Source organism: Clarias gariepinus, chromosome 25 (genome assembly GCF_024256425.1).
Source record: "Clarias gariepinus isolate MV-2021 ecotype Netherlands chromosome 25, CGAR_prim_01v2, whole genome shotgun sequence".
In the NCBI taxonomy this organism is placed as follows: domain Eukaryota; kingdom Metazoa; phylum Chordata; class Actinopteri; order Siluriformes; family Clariidae; genus Clarias; species Clarias gariepinus.
This window is the reverse complement of record NC_071124.1, coordinates 19,519,362-19,537,370: the sequence shown is the minus strand read 5'-3', so window position 1 is coordinate 19,537,370 and position 18,009 is coordinate 19,519,362. Positions and strand designations below refer to the sequence as shown.

Below are 18,009 nucleotides of genomic sequence, written 5' to 3'. Positions count from 1 at the left end.
GCGTCACATTTGCCTCTAAAATATTCTGGTATACAGAGGAGTTTATGATGGACTCAATGACTGCAACGTGCCCAGGTCTTGTGGCTGAAAAACAAGCTTGACTCTTCACCTATCCACCGTTGTGCTTGACACTGGGCATGAGCAACCCATATTTCCAACAAATCATACTTGTTCAGTCTTCTTCTAATTGTGCTGTTATGAATTTTAACATTTAACATGCTCAGTGAGGCCTGTAAGATCTGAGATGTATCACATTTATTTTTTTATTTCTTTGAGCATTGCATGGTCTGACCTTTGGGTAAATGTGCTGGGACGTACGCTCCTGGGAAGCTTGAATGCTTTCCACTGAATAATCTTTCTCAGTGTAGAACATTGAACACACATCCGAATTCTTTGGAAATAGTTTTATAACCCTTTCCAGATTTATGTGAAGCAATTGTTCTCTAAGACCATTCCTTATGTTGTTCCTTCTTGACATTTTGTTAGCACACTTTTGAATGCTTTTTTTATAAAAACTCATATAATTAAAAGAGGGATACTGACTTTTAAACATGACCTTATGTATCAAGAATTCACCAAATCCATGGAAACAGGAAGCATCATGGCTCAGCAGACCTGCCTGTCATGCATAATCTGTCTGGATTGTTGCCATGGTGATGAGTTAAAAATAGAGTGATTGATGAAATATTAGAAAATATTTCCGGAGGAGTGGTTATTTTCACACCTTGGGTTGATGTTACTGATAATCATACTAGGCATAAGTAGATAGGGTCCTAATTAATTCAATTATCCACTTATTTATTAATTCTCTATACTTTCCTGTACAGGGTCACAGACTTTGGGCACAAGGCAGGGTACATCCTGGACAGAGTGCCAATTCATTGCAGGGCACTCACGCAGACACAGACTTACTGTACACTCTCTGCATGTCTTTGCACTGTGGGACGAAACCAGAGCACCCATCAAGCACAGGAAGAACATGCAATCTCCAAGAGGAACCAGTGAGGAACCTGAAACAGAGACTGAGCTCGAACCCCGACCCTGCAGGTGCATGACCACAGTGCGAACCTCTACACCATTGTGCTGAACACTAATTCAATAATTTATCATTTAATAACATTACCTTTGACCCTTGGTATTTTCTGTAATTATCCAGTTTCAGTATATACAGTACACTAACCCCACATCCAGACATGGTAACCTGATGAACTTGTTACGAAAGTTAACACATAGTGTTCTAGAGAACTTTGTGCAGCACTTCATGGCATGATGTTTCTGTGTTCCCTAACAAGCTGCATATGCTGTACTTCGTTCCAGTTTTTTAAAAAGAGACAGAAGCGTAGGAGTCGGTCATTCGAGACGCTGATGCCGAGAGAGCCAAGGTCATTTTCCATTCCTCCAGCCTCAACGAGTCTCAGCGTACTTTTGCTCTTCATGAATATTGATCCGCTTATGCATTATGCAAACAGGTTGGACTCAGTGAGACTGCACAGCTGCAACACTTTGACAGGAGCCATAAGCTCCGGCTCGGTCTCTGTTTCACGTTCTCTGTTTCTTACAGACTTCATATGACACGTCGGGACAAAGCGTTAAAATCCGATTAATTCAGATTTGCTACGATCTATGACAGTGATCTGATTACGGTCTGCATGTGGCTTGGAATAATTGATAATAAAAAAAGACATGACGATGATTTAAACAATCAGCCATAACAATAACACCACATAACATTAAATCGTTAACATTAATTATTAATTATATACCAGGAAACCGATGACAGGATCATGGGCATTTAAGTCTCATTTAGGCCTGTGGGAATAAAGGTCTGGTCTGATCCCACAAAAAACAAAAAAAGCACAAATTGCTGTAAAAAGTCTTTGTGATGATAGAAAGGCACCAGAACACCCAGTGCACCACAGCCCAGCGTGAAAAGCCCATGTGGTCCAGTGTGAAAAGAACTGCTGACCTGGTCTCCAAACTCCCCAGATGCCAATCCAATTGATCACCTAAGTCTGATCCTTGGAGTTTTGACCCGTAGTCCACAGCACCCCAAGGACAGACACCACGCCACACCCCCGGATGTCTTGTGGACTCATGTCCTGAGGGGCCAGAACTGCACAAAGCCCCAGCACAACAAGTGGAACCTATACAATATTGTGTATAATGTTTTGTGTTGTAATGATATCGTTAACTGTCTTTTTATCCATGCTGATAAAAGTAATCAGTGACTGGGTGGTGTATTGTGGCCTGAAGTACACCAAAATTACTTATGTTTTTGTTTCCCTCACAGCACATAAAAACAACGTCCTCCATTCTTGTGCTATCCAGTGGGAGTAAATATAAATTAGCAGTTTTCGTGTTGACTGTTCAGGCACTGGCTGGGAATCGAACCCTGGCCTTTCGCATGGCAGGCAGAACACCCACCACTGAGCCACCAGTGCCCTACTATTAGTTCTATATATTTTCTGTAAAAAAAAAAATACATCTTGAATTATTTTTTTATGAACCAAAACTAGAAATAAGGATTAACAAATGAAAAGAAGATCAAAGAGACCAGATTAGTGAATTATTTTAGAGACCAGTCCTTGTGAATTATTATTGCTCAAGCTGCCATCTTACCAACCACACCTATCAATGCCACTCTTACCAATCTAAATTACGACTGAAACTGTGTTTTTTCATAAGTACATGAAAACATATACAATACTGTGCAAAAGTCTTAAGCTACATTTCTTCTTATTAAATAAAATGTGATTAAGTAGATTAAATTAAAGAAATGCAAACAAATATTTTCCTGAGACAAGCTGAGAAGTGCCTAAAGATATTCCTCAAAATTGCATTAAAATACAAGAAAGTCTGACTATTTGGAAGCAAACTATGAAAAACAATGAGGGGGCTCAAGACTTTTGCACGGCACTGTATCTCATTAAGAAGATAAGCAGACTTCCAGAGTCAAACATCCTACTGCTTGTGACACGGCGAGCAATCAGATTACCTGGACCAACAGCAATAAATCACGGGCCGCCTGCTTCTGCAATCCTCAACCCTGACCCCTCGACGTCCATCTTCATGTCTCTCTCGTGATGAACTACTTGACCTCTGACCTCTCTGATTGACTGCGAACAGATCTGTTTCTGTTCCGCTCGCTTTCTATACCGATGTTTCAACAACGTCACCGGGGTCACGTCTCACTGACTGCTCTGATTGAAACGCTTTCCATCTCTCTCAGCACACACTGACTCATTCTCCACATTTCTGCAGCGAATACGGGGGACGTGGCGAGGGCCGGGCGTGCGCAGATTTCTCAAACAGATGCCGTATGTCGTGGTGTCGTGCAGCGCGCATTGCAAAGCTCTTCATTTCAATTGCGGCTTTAGTGAAGGCTTTAAGTGTTCAGGATCCGGGGCTGATTTATTCCTGCTGCTTCCGGAGCCCAGACTGAGCCGTAAATAAGCTCCAGCAGCGCGCAAACGGCTGACGGTTCCTACATCGGCATCCCCGCTAGGCTAAAACTGCAAGAGGTAAAAGAGGCAGAAAATCTCAAGTTGAGGTGATTATATTGCGGTGGAGGGCTGTGAAAAGGCTATTTAACATGGCTACTGGCTACTAGCTTTAAAACCCGATTGCTGATTTCATTAATATAGTTAGATAGCATGGTGATAGGTTGCTTATCATCAAAGATACCGTTACTAACCGTTAAAATGTGGCCTGTTTGTTTGCTTGCTAGCAAAGACAGCTGTTGGTTTTCGCTAAATAATACGCGCTACAAGTGGCGTTCAAGTCAACTCAAGACTTATACCCCACCTATCTCACCTACGCGGTTTTGCGCCGTGGCCGTAAGTACGGTTTATCATGATTTAATATTTAATATAAACATGTTTAATATTTTTGCCGGTCCTCGCGGAAGCTTGCGGACATTGCAAAACTTCGCGGAACGTCAGCGGAACGTAGGCGGGCAATCGCGGCAGCTCACGGTAGAGCTGTAATCGGGCCCAACAGATTTCGGCCCGAGCCCAACAAGTACATTTTGATTGACAGCCTTTAACAAGCATGAACCCGTTTACAACCAGACATTCATTATTCAATACCCGTTTTGCTGTCGTAGTTTAACAGAATGCCGCACTTTTTGCATTTCACATAACCTACTGGCGCATTATTTTCATTATGTACAGTACATGGTCAAAACTTTCCCATCCTGCAGACTTTGCTTTAGTTGCTGGTTCAACCAAAACATAATCACCAGTGGCAAGCCTATTTTTCACCTCACAGCATCCATTTTCGCATTTCTGTCGCGCTAATCAAAACACATCACATGACCGCTTATTTACCGCCCAAGCCCGAGCCTGGCCCGAGCCCGTGTAAAATTATAATAATTAAGCCCAAACCCGACTGATGGTATTGATCGGGCAAAGATCTTCAGCTCTAGCTCACGATGCCTAACACCGCATCTCACCGTGAGTCAAACTGCATAGGTGAGATAGGGGTATTATGAAAAAATTTCTCATGAATGAAACCTTCAAGCACAGTACAGCAAGGAGATTCTTAGTCACAAAAAAAAAAAAAATATGAACAATGGTGCAAACGCTGTACATCCTTAAATGATGATCCCAGCTGTGGCGGCTTAGTGCCCACCGCAGTCCTTCCTATCAACATTCAGCGTGTGGAATGCCTGATTATTGAAAATCAATGATAACTTGTCACTAACTTGCAAAAGAGGCACATCTGTCTGTGAGAACTGTACACACAATTATTCACCAACACCACTTGCACATGACGGAAACTCGGCTGGGAGTTATTGTCAGTACTATACAGTCTTGTCCTCACTTCAAGCCATTTCCACATGTTTGGGCCGTTAAAGGAGTTCCTGGGAGGCCAGCGTTTTAGACATGAAGAGGGCAGTCCAATCATGGTGCAGGTGTACTGAGAAAACTTTATATCTTGATGGTGTCCAAGCACTACTGAAACACTGGGATAAGTGCATTAGTGTGAAATAAAGGGAAGTTTTACTCTTATAGTTGTGTTCTGTTAATCGGCAGAATCAAAATGATTAATGATGATTTGATTTAATCGCTACTCATAGATCAAAATACACTATATCTAGATGGAAAAACCTGGCTACTTGTTTTATTTTAAAAACTAATGTTAATTAATACTAATTTAATGTTGGTTAGCTTACAAGCAAACATGGAAGTCCGGGTTACTTTACACAGCATTAAAATAAAAGACTTTTGAAAAAAATGAAAGCATTGTCATTTTTTGTGGGAAATTGCTGTGCTGGTGATGCTTTTTATGTGTTCTATTTGTATCTATACCCCGGCTTTGACATTAATAAAATTCTATTATTATTATTATAAACCACAAATAATTTTTTCTCTAAACTGCATGACTGGAAAGCTGGGGAAATTGAGTTGCTCTGCTGAAAATCACCGAACATCCAGTTTGCTGTCTTCCATCTTCCATCATAATTTAAATGCAGGATTACTTAATATAAGCCTGTTCGATTTCTTAGTATATTAGGAAGGAGCGGTGCTCACCTTGAATCCGGAACATCAGATTTATTACCAATGACAACCGTGTCACTTATCCTCTTAGAATATTAATACACTTCCAGTCTGTGGGAAGCCATGATGAAGCAGTGGGCAATGCAGAGGCCTGAGGAGATTACCCATGCTGCCTGGAGCTGATGTGGACCTTGAGCAATGTACCGGCTGTAATGTGCGTGTGCGTGTGTGTGTGTGCATATGTGTGTGTGTATGTGTGTGTTGCTACTCACCGATTTCACAGCTCTCTCCTGTGTATCCCTGTGGGCAGAAACATTGAAAGCCCTCGTCATGTGGGAGGCACGTACCTCCATGCAAGCAACTGCATCTGTCCAAGGCTGTAAAGTTGACACACACACACACACTAGTCATTAGTGTCTACCAGACAATACTAGAAACCCTGACATGACCCTGTGCTACTGAGCCATCTCCTATCAATAAAGAAAAAATGGGTCACTATTAAAACAAATGATGCTTTCACATCTCCGATTTTTCACTGCTTTCAGCTCATAAACACATTTATAATGAAATCGAGCTTTTATTTGTGCAGAAAAACTGCATGTAAGATATCAGATGGCGCAAGCACTGGGGATGGCGGCGATAATATTGCTGCGAAGAACAGAGGAAAAGCTAGCTTATTAGCAACACTGACAAGGTGCCAATCTATCTCAGAGCACACATTCACACATTCATTCACACACACTACGGGCAATTTGGGAACACCAGTTTTCCTAATCTGTATGTCTTTGGACTGCATGAGGAAACTGGAGTACATAAAGGAAACCCACTAAGCACGGGGAGAACATGCAAACTCTATGCACACAGAGACGAGAATTTGAACCTGACCGGGAATCTAACCCGGACACTGGAGGTGCAAGGCGACAGCACTAACCAATCAGTCACCATGCCACCACAATAAACCATCATTTCATAAGATTAGGCTACTGGTTTTCATTATTCTAAAGAATTATTCTACACAACATAACGGTATAATAGTAGTCCAATAATAATAAGCCTACTAGCAAACTTGGCTACAGTGCTCTAAAAATTTGCATAATGTTAGCTAGCTTAGACATACAGCTACTGTACTGTTTTTAATCATACAATATACAGTGAAACCTCTAAATGCGAGTAACGCGGTTTGCGAGTGTTTCGCAAGACGAGCAAAGATTTGTAATAAATTTTGACTTGAAAAACGAGCAAGTCTTGGTTTACAAGTACCAAGTATCATGCATCATGCATGCGCTTCTTGTTTTGAGGCCAAGTGTCACGTGATCACAACTGAGCCAACGATTTTTCTCTTTCTTGCGCTGCGGAATTGTGGGTAAACATCTGCCTTGCTGGGTCTTAGTGCGTGTCTTTCAGTGGTATAATCATCATCTGTGCACGCGTGTACTGTTTAAGGGACATAATGACATAGGGAGCTGTCATTGTTTTTTTTTTTTCTAATTACGGCTAGTCCCTGAGTTTTCATCTTTTGTTTCAAAGGTCTTGTCATTGTTAATATATGCTCATTTTTAGAATACAATTTTCATTCCTCAGCCCAAAGGCATAAGCAGTAATTGTGAATTTTCAGAGCTAACTCTCACCGCCGCGCTAGGATAAAGGATAATTGCATCAGACAGTGTTTGACTGTCTGTCTGTGTTTGGAGAGAGGACATTCTTTTTTTCCTAAAGAAATAATATGGAGCTGAATATGGAGCTGAATATGGAGCCGTTATTCCAGCGGCCAGCATGAAAAACAACAACTAAAAAACAAACAAACCTGAAAGTACTCTAAAGTCAAAATGAGCTGAGTTCTAGAGAAAACCAAAACACTTTCTGTCAGTAAGAGCATTAATGTTCTTTGCTTCAGCATCTCTCTCTTGCAAACACACACAGACCCACACCTACACACACACACACACACGCACAAAACAAACACACATAAGAGCCAGCTCTTGCAGCGGTGCTTACTGGGGCTTGTAATGGCTTTCCAGAGGTTCAGCGCTCTGCACACTTTAATGTACCTCCGCATGCTGGATCTGCTCTGCCTTTGACCTGCGTTGTGACAAACCTGTCTAAATAACTTGAAGTGCAACTATGGAGTTACTCAGATGCTCTGCGGTGCTGTGTGTGAGAGAGAGAGAGATAGAAAGAGAAATAGGGCGAAAAGTGTACGATGAGAGTGGGAGCTTGTTTTAATACGCTGCTTTAGTCTATTAACCACTGAATGGATCTCTGAAAGGGTTATTGTGGAAGACCACAGATATACACGTCATGTACATACAGTACACATGTGCTCCCGCACACAAGTTGGAATAAATGAGCCAGCCTTTCCCCTAGCAATGCTGTTTGGTAGATAAATGGTATTTAGAGATGCACTCAAAGGCAGCTGTGTATTTTGGCTAAATTGTGCTGAAAACACATTTTCAGATTTTTATGACTACAAAAAAAATAATAATAATAATTGTCCATTTTTCCTGCTAACACCAATGACCAGGGTTTTTGACACACGATGCACTTTAGAGTCTGGCGCTCACTTCTCTCTCCATCACTCAATATCATCAAATGTGTTTGTGGACAGAAAATTGCGCAGTAATGCTCTACCAAAGTACAGTCCTCAAAAGTGCAATTCATTCCCTCACAGAGGAGGAGAAGTCTGGATTATTTCCTACAGGATCGGAACTTCTCTTCGGATTCAGCGGATCCTGCATGTCCCCAGGAACTGTTGTCTGACATTATTGTTTTATGATGTTAATTTCGCAAAAGAATCGTTTTTGGAACAATTTTGGTATTGAGTTGTTTTTAAAAAAAAGTAAAACAACCTTATATGAAACCTTTGATGAAATGACGCTGGAACAATGTTAAGTACATGCCGATAGGATAACGTTAAACAATTGCCCCTAACACAATGCCGCAAAAATGACTTCAAAGCAGTATTAATACCAACCTAAAAGCCTGAGTGGGATTTAAACACCAGTCACTGCGGTGAGAGAATTTGTGTGGTAACTAGTGGACCACCAGGGAACACGCAGTTGATGCCAGTGAATGTGCGTACACAACAAGCACCACAATTACAGCAGTGTAATTTGAAAGCTGAGATGTACCTCAGTAATATTTCTGAAGGAAAATTCAACAGAAAGATAACAACCCTAAGATATGCGGGAAGCTGCGGAAACTGTTGGAAACCTAAGGGGCCGTACAATAGGTCGGACGTTGCGCGGATGAATGTTACTAGGCATAAATGTTCCAAAATTTCATTGTTTTGAGGTTGTACTTGTGACATTGTGTTGGAATAAAACATGTTTAGAATTCTACAGCCTGTCTGTATTTTGATTGCTGATATCACAAAACACAACCACAAGTCAACTTATACTCAAAATGACTTCAGTGGAGTCCTCATTTGGAGTCCCTAGTGGAGAGAGTCAACTGCTTCCAGTACCATGGTGTTCACATCACACAGGACCTGTCACAGTCCTGTCACATCAAAACCCTAACTCTAACCCTAACCCTTCAGACTGCTGTCCAAGGTGCTTAAAAACTTTTAGTCCTGCACCATAGAGAGCATCCTGATGGGACACATTACAACCAGGTTTGGGAGCATGCAGGACAGACAAGCTCTATAGAGGGTGGGGCTATCAGCTAAGAGCATCATCTCTGCATTTAATCTTCAGCAAACGGTGGTGGACCAAGGCCAGGTAGATATTGAAAGACCTCAGCCACCCGGACCCAGCCAACGGACTGTTCTCTCAGTTGCGGTCAGGACAGTTGCGGTCAGGACAGTGCTTCCACACTCTCAGAGAGGTCAACACAGAGAGATCAAGGAGGAGAGTCTTCCCGCAGGCTATTCAGCATACCCTCGACCGGAACACCACTAAACTAAACCGATCAGTCTTGCTTTTGTTTGCTTCACACTTGTGTGGCGGAACACATTACTTGCCACATTGCACGTCTGCACACTGCTCATATGTTGAACATTTCTGGTTTTTGTGTTACAAATAATATGCACTAGTGCATGGACAATAACACTGCCGCTGACACACACATCATTTAATTCCATACCTCATGATTTACTCATGCTACTACTGTCATACCTACACACCAACTCTTCACCCTTCTAAAGTGTTTTATTTTTTATATACTTCTCAGTATACAATTATACTACGGTGTGTACGTAAATGAATTTGAAATTGAATTTTGATTTTTTTTATTATTTCACCATTTGTGTGAGTCGAGTTCTTAGAGCCAGTTCCTACCCAGTAACGTTTTTATCTGATTAGTTCATATCTTAGTTTCATAACTATAGCAACCATGGCAATTATTTTTCTACTTAGAATTATTTTATATATAAAATAAATATTTTATTCCCAATCTTTCCCAAGCTGTTGCCACCAATCTGAAAGCAAGCAATTGTCCTCGTATACTAGAACAATATGAACAAATCCATTCAAAAGTTTGGACACACCATGATCTTTCATAATTTTTACACTGTAAAACAATGCTGAAGGTATCCAAAATATACACTTATCCCCTTTAAACAATAAGATGTTTCTGCTACTGTAGAGCCCCTATAATGGCTTTAATCTGAGGTGCTGTAAATGGTTGATCTTTGAGACTAAAAACCCTAAATGAACTTCTTCTCTGCAACAGAGGTAAGTTTTGGTCTTGCTGTGCTAGGGTGGTCTTCATAAGAAGTTTCATCATGGTGCTTGATGGGTTTGGCACAAGGCAGGGAAAACCCTGGATGGGGTGGCAATCCATCGTGGGCACACACACATACACACACACAAATAAAGAGTAAACCCACCAGGCATGGGGAAAACATGCAAACACCATGCACACAGACTCTGAGGCGGGAATTGAACCCGGACCCTGGAGGTGCAAGGCGACATGGCATAATGTATTACAGTGAAACCTCAGATTGCGAGTAATGCGGTTTGTGAGTGTTCTGCAAGACAAGCAAAGGTTTTTAATACATTTTGACTTGGAAAACGAGCAAGTCTTGGTTTACAAGTGCTGAGTATCATGTATCATGCATGCGCTTCTTGTTCAATTGAACCAATAGTTTTTCTCTCTCTTGTGCTGCGGAATTGTAGGTAATCGTCTCCCCGGCTGGGTCTTAGTGCGCATCTCTCACTGGTATAATCAACATCCGTGCACGGGTGTACTGTTTACTATAACACTGTGACCTTGTGTGTGCGAATTTTTTTTATTTTTTGTCTGTAGCATGTGTGTACAGTGCGCATGTAGAGCAAAAGCAGGTCTCATTAGAGAGGCTAAAGATCCATTTTCTCTCTCTGCTCAAGGCTCATCCTGCTCTTTGTGTCTGTGTGTCATTGGACCCCCCCCCCCGCACACACACACACACACACACACACACAGACCTCTCCTACTTTCGCCTTTACAGACACACACTCTTTCTCTCTGCTCTACACAGAAACACTTCATATTTCACATAATTTTCTACATTCTAAACATTTCATAGTTTAGAAAATAAATCACAAAAAGAAAAACACTGAATTAGAACGTGTGCCCTTTGACTAGTCCTGTACCTAGAGTTAAATCTCAAGCACAACCCTGTTCCAGCATGACAATGTCCACAAAGCAAGGTCCATTAAGACACAGTTCAGTGGCTGGCCCTGATCCCTGACCTCCATTCCACTGAACACATTTGGGAGGAATTGTAATGGCGAAGAACTTCTCATCTGACTTTAGTGCCTGGCTCACTAATGCTGTGGGGCTGAAAGTCCACCAATCTCCACAGGCATGCTCCAGAATGGAGGCTGTTATAGTAGCAACCAAAGTTTTTAACCTTTAAAGATGTACACTAATGTGGATGTTTACAAGACGTTATTAATACTGACATTCGCAAACAGAATTTACTTAGAATAAATGGCAAATTTACTAATGGCTTCTCGTCGGTTGGTGCATCACTAGTTTCTAGTCATATCGATCCCCTATATTAGTAGCTTCTTCGCATCGCGCTCTGTACAGTAATTGATCCCTCAGGTAAAACCTCAGTGGTTTGAAAAGATGATGCGGAAGTGCTAAGTGCTGCGAACGTAGTGATGTAATGCCTCACGCTGAGCTCAGCTGTGTCCCGACGACTCGCTTTAATGAACAACTCGACCCCTGTCCTCCTCAGAGACTCTATTAAAGATGAATAGCCTAACCCTTAATTGCCTTTCTCTTTCTATCTGTTCATCTATTTCTCTGAGTTAGTCTGTTTTTTCTTCTCCTACCCGCAGCTTCCCTCCAAATACCGAATTACATTCATGAAAAAAAAATTCAGCTTTAAAAAGCTAACGTTGTTAATGACGGGGAAAGAGAAAAAAAAAAAAAATCAGCATTTGGCAAATGACGTAATGCTAATTAGCTTAGCCACGTTAGCAGGCTTTACTGAGCTTGACCAAAAAAATAAATAAATAGTTCCGATCGGAGATTTGTTTAAGCTAATGGTCACATTTCTGTAAAGGCAAATTGCACACACAGATATATTGGCACTGGAAACGGCCGTTTAAAGCGACAGCGGGCATTAAAAGTCTGGGGCGTGATGGAGAGGGATGTTTTATAGAGAGCTTTTAGCTGAAAAGACACTTTTGAAACGCAGGCTTTTTGTCAGTTCAGTCACTGATCCACCGGAAACATAATCAGTCAAATGACTCGAGGCTATCCGCAGACACATTATTTATTCATGAAAATGCATTTCCTTAGCGTTTTATCAATATGATTTTAAACCGATCTGCTTGGAAATGTAGAATTTTTACATGATAGTCATAACATTCATCATACATTTTGTCTGGCAGGACAATTTTTTTTTTTAATGAAACTCACTTGGAACTGTGTCTGTTTCTCTTTCTTTATCTCCCTCCCTCTTTCCTTTGGCTATCCCCTTGTCTGTTTCTCATTCTCTTGCTGTGCTTTACAAACTCTTCACACCACGTTCGATGCTCTGCGGCTCCATCGCCATAGAAACCGCGCTAAAAGTGGCTGCGTAAGAGCCTTGACTCCACTGTCCCTCTCCCCCCCCCCCCTCCATCCCTCTATTCCTCACACGTTTTTTTTTTTTTTTCTCGGCCAGTCACCTCCCGGCGTTAATTAGGAGCCCCCCGTCACTTTAAGTGGCAAGCGGCACCCTGAGCCCTAACTGGCTCGTTAGGTGCTCTCGCCACATCCCCTAATGAGCTAGGCGGACTCGATACGCGCACGTTCTCACATCACTGGCACTGGACGTAATTATTCACCCGCTAAAGGATTTACACAATCCCACCGATTGACTTTGTTTTTCTTTCGGCGCATGAGAGAGACAGGAGGTTTCAGTAATACCAGACACACGCGATGCTAGAAATCAATTAAATCCGGTGGGGATTACAGGTGTGTTTTTTCATCAACATGTTTAATAGAGTGTCGTGCAGGTGTTGTTTCGCAGTCAATACAAAAACAAGATGTGTAGTAGCCTGGGAGAACCCTTCACACGATAAAATGATGTTATTTTCCTCTATATACAGTTCGGAAATGCAGAAATGGTGAGGAACATCAGACATTTAATTTTGACAGTCAGCATCTGGTTGCAAACTGAACTGATTAGGTTTACGCTAATGCCGTATATTCTGATGAAAACATGGCATGCACTAAGTAAGAATACTGCTAGTGGGATCAGTTTTAGGCAGACTGACTGGATTTAGCACTGCATGTGTAAAAAAAGGTTTCCTCACTCCAAAAACACATGCGAGTCTTCCAAGGATGACATGTGTCTCCCGCCCACTGAACGTGCTACAATTGTTTTATGCAGTACAAGAGAAAAATTGATTTTACACAAACTTTTCCAAAAAATAAATATCACTTATCAAAGTCAAAGGTAGCATAGAGTCACAATAATTATTTCATTTTATGATGTCACCAATGACTATATCAATGTTCCTGGTATAATTGAAAGGATGATCCTGGTATTGATATGTTGCATACTATTTCCAATTTCAATATCTAAACCCAGAGCACATTCAGATATTTTACGAGATGGTATCAAAAAGTTTCAAGACTAGTTTTGTAACAGGCCAACAAATGGCAGCACATGGCTGCATGCACAGTCCCAGAGAGCACTGATCTTTATAAGTCAGTGTCTCAAAAGACATCGATCTGTCTACATTGAATGCTGTGCAACTAGTGCTATTCAGATCATGTGCATTAGAACATCTGCTATTTCATCATGGACAGCAAGTCGAACAAAGAACAAACGTGAATTTCTGCATGAAACTGGACAAATCTGCCACAGAGATGTTGGATATTAGTCAACAAGTTTACGACGATGCTGAAATGAGTCGTTCAAGGTGTTTCGAGTGGCACGCACACTTCAAGATGATGTTGAGAGCATGATGATGAGAGATCAGGAAGACCTTCAACACGTTTAGCCACTCAAAATGTTTAAACTATTTGGCAACTTGTACATGATGATCGTCAGAGAACAGTCCACAACATTGCTGCCACTGTCGTTGTGTTATATGGAACTGTCCAGGCAATCCTCATGTGTGATTTGGAACATGTGGCTGTGTTGACCCTTGAGCAGAAGGAACATCGTGTTGAAGTCAGCATGTTTGGGTGTATGGGTAAGACTTTTGAGACAAAGCAATAGTCTTTACAGTGGAAGAGTCCATCATCTCGACCAAGTGCAAGCTCATCGTCTTTTTTGACATTTGCAACATAGTGGTGCCTTTGGTCACAACGACATTTGCTTTATTGTGGCAAATTTGATTGAGTGGTTCCCATAAATGTTTAAAGAGGAGTTGTGAATTGTACATATGACCCCACCCTTTTAAAAAAAAAAAAAAAAAAGCTAGTGTGCAGCTATGCTTTCTACTAAAAGTTCTTTGAAGATCTGGTCAAATTCCCATTAATGTTTTTCATTAGGAGATAGAAGCAGATAGAAGAAAAGTGTCACAATAACAGATGACAGCTGATGACACAAGATTTTGTATAGCAATCCCTATATGTCACCTATGATCTGCACACAGGCAACACAATGATCTTGAGGACAATGATCTCAAGGCCAGCCTAATGCATAACTTACAGAGATCATTGGCCTATCCTCAGCCAATGCAAAAAAACACATTTTTTGCGATTTGTCATATTTTCTCTCCATGACTTTATAGTCTTGTTTGTGGGTGATGATTGATCCAGTTAACAAGTAACCCACATGTGCACCATGACCCAGCAGAGGAATAGTTTTGACATTTGACACTTTTGAAGCTTGTGGCTAGCTGGGTCAAAATGTTGGACAAGATGTAGTTTGAGAGTGGTAACTGAAAAAGTGTTATGAGAGAAAAAGCCTTCTGATATGTAAGTATTTCAAAAAGATTCCAAAAGATTGGTCGGGGTTGGAGGTAGGGGGTGGTGGGGGGCAATGCGGTTATAAATCCTCTCAGTCTAAAGGTTTAGGCACTGTGGGTAAGACAGTAAATAGATTCGAGGTGTCATACTGTATGATGCAACAGCACTCATCATCCAAACACTTAAAAGGAGAAATAATCGTGCATGAATACTTATGAATAATAATAAATTCTAATGAATGTCTCCTTCTTACACTAATGTAAGACTAGAACCTGAAAAACGTTACTGTCATGATCACATTAAAGATTTCAAACTGAGTGTGTTGAGAATAAAACAGTCTAGGAGTTGACAGAATTAAAGTATTGTTTGCATATTTGAATAACTCAGCTAATGTTCTTTAACAGCGCTAATATTCAGTTAGACAAATATACACATTTTCTAATTACATAAAGAACGGAGCAGGGATCAACAGGTCCAACAGACTCTAGCGTTTGTCTGACCAAATCCAAAATGATATTCTACTTGGTATACGTAATAAAAATGAACCTAATTTGGATTCTGCTTAAATCATTGAAATCTCGCATTAGTATTATTAGTTGTTCATGTGTAATGTAAGGTTGAGCTAAATATCCATAAAAAGGAAAGGTGGCATATACTTTTTTACAGCACTGTATCTCGGATAATGTTTTTTTTTTTCTCACTCCCTGTTTTCCCTCATTTTTCATTTTTAGCTTCACTGTCTGTGGAAATAATGAGCTACTGCTGACCCACGCCTACCAGAAAAGGATTTCGCTTACTGTATATGGGGTCACATTATGGGGAAAATCTAATTGGCTTGTTTATTAAGACCTGGCAAATACAAAAATGGAAGAAAAAAAAAAAAGTCATGTTTTTTGTTTGTGTACACACACCTGCTAAAATGACTAAAAAGTGAATTTTGCATAAAAGGTGCCCTTTAACATTTAAAAAGGAACCTTTTAAGTCATTTGAGTTTAAACAAAGATCAATAATAAAAAAAAACCTATGACTTGAAGCCACCGGAAATCATTAAAACACTTATACTATTACAGTGTCGTTGATTATATACAGTATGTAGAACACCATTTTGTGCAGTAATTGTACTTTAATAATATTCCTAAAAAGTCCTCAAAGTCATCTACATTTCACCGCCCTAAATACCAAATGAATGCATCCTGTAGTTTTGTTTAATCACACTTCATTGGCTACCAGCTGCTATGGTGAGAAACATGATTACCCAAATGAAATCATGCAATTTATGATTTCCTGACTGAGCGCCAGCTAGCTGCTTGGTTTGATCTCCGGAATATTGAGGTTATATACAGAAAAAGAGGTGCAGATCTGGTATTTTAAGACAAAATATCACAATTCTCGGATACTGATAGCATGTTATTTTAATAACCCTGAGTTCATGAAATGTGTTTGATGGCAGTGTTATTCATAGGGGAAGATGGTTTGAGATGGGTAGATCTGTCAGAGCTATACAGTACTGTAAATGTTTAAAATAACAAATTCATTCGTCGTGAACAGGTTGATCTTGAACCACTTTTCCTTCCAGTCCCAGTTGCAGAAAATCACCACATCATCATCCCCACATCACGATGCTGCCACCACTGTGTTTCACTGTAGGAATGGGTTTATTAAGGTGAGGTGCAGTACCTGTTTGGCCGCTTTACCATAGATGCCTGGTTGGGGTTCCTGGAGTGCTACAGTGAAGGTTGTACTTCTTTAAGGCTCTCCCAGTTCTAAAAGGGTACGCTGGATCTCATTTATAGGGATCCTTGGGTATTTGGTTTAACTGTAAGGATAATATACACTCACCTAAAGGATTATTAGGAACACCTGTTCAATTTCTCATTAATGCAATTATCTAATCAACCAATCACATGGCAGTTGCTTCAATGCATTTAGGGGTGTGGTCCTGGTCAAGACAATCTCCTGAACTCCAAACTGAATGTTAGAATGGGAAAGAAAGGTGATTTAAGCAATTTTGAGCGTGGCATGGTTGTTGGTGCCAGACGGGCCGGTCTGAGTATTTCACAATCTGCTCAGTTACTGGGATTTTTACGCACAACCTAGTGTTCTAGGGTTTACAAAGAATGGTGTGAAAAGGGAAAAACATCCAGTATGCGGCAGTCCTGTGGGCGAAAAATGCCTTGTTGATGCTAGAGGTCAGAGGAGAATTGGCCAACTTATTTAAGCTGCTCAAGAGCAACTTTGACTGAAATAACCACTCGTTACAACCGAGGTATGCAGCAAAGCATTTGTGAAGCCACAACACACACAACCTTGAGGCGGATGAGCTACAACAGCAGAAGCCCCCCCCCCGGGTACCACTCATGTCCACTACAAATAGGAAAAAGAGGCTACAATTTGCACGAGCTCACCAAAATTGGACAGTTGAAGACCGGAAAATGTTGGCTGGTCGATTTCTGTTGAGACGTTCAAATGGTAGAGTTAGAATTTGGCGTAAACAGAATGAGAACATGGATCCATCATGCCTTGTTACCACTGTGCAGGCTGGTTGTGGGGGTGTAATGGTGTGGGGGATGTTTTCTTGGCACACTTTAGGCCCCTTAGTGCCAACTGGGCATCGTTTAAATGCCACGGGCTACCTGAGGATTGTTTCTGATCATGTCCATCCCTTTATGACCACCATGTACCCATCCTCTGATGGCTACTTTCAGCAGGATAATGCACCATGTCACAAAGCTCGGATCATTTCAAATTGGTTTCTTGAACATGACAATGAGGTTCACTGTACTAAAATGGCCCCCACAGTCACCAGATCTCATCCCAATAGAGCATCTTTGGGATGTGGTGGAATGGGAGCTTCGTGCCCTGGATGTGCATCCCACAAATCCCATTAACTGTAAGTTGCTATCCTATCAATATGGGCCAACATTTCTAAGGAATGCTTTCAGCACCTTGTTAAATCAATTCCACGTAGAATTATGGCAGTTCTGAAGGCGAAAGGGGGTCAAACACTATATTAGTATGGTGTTCCTAATAATCCTTTAGGTGAGTGAACACTAATAAGGTAATGCGCAGTGCTTGATTTCCTGATTCCAGATAGTGTTATCTTTGTATAGATGAGAGAAAAAAAAGAGAGAGCTGTCTGCTCAGCCAAACTGTAAGAGACGAA

The 18,009-nt window shown here is 41.0% G+C and overlaps 1 protein-coding gene across 3 annotated transcripts in view; it reads right to left on the bottom strand.

Moving 5' to 3' along the window:
• Positions 1-18,009, bottom strand: part of ncana (neurocan a) — a 107,014-nt gene that overhangs the window by 21,525 nt on the left and 67,480 nt on the right. For 2 of the 3 annotated variants that reach the window (XM_053486980.1, XM_053486981.1), the window contains exon 9: positions 5,774-5,878. The exons of the other annotated variant lie outside the window; for it this stretch is intronic. In XM_053486980.1, the coding sequence (XP_053342955.1) occupies positions 5,774-5,878 (105 nt within the window). The remainder of the gene's footprint in view (positions 1-5,773; positions 5,879-18,009) is intronic. 3 annotated transcript variants of the gene reach the window in all.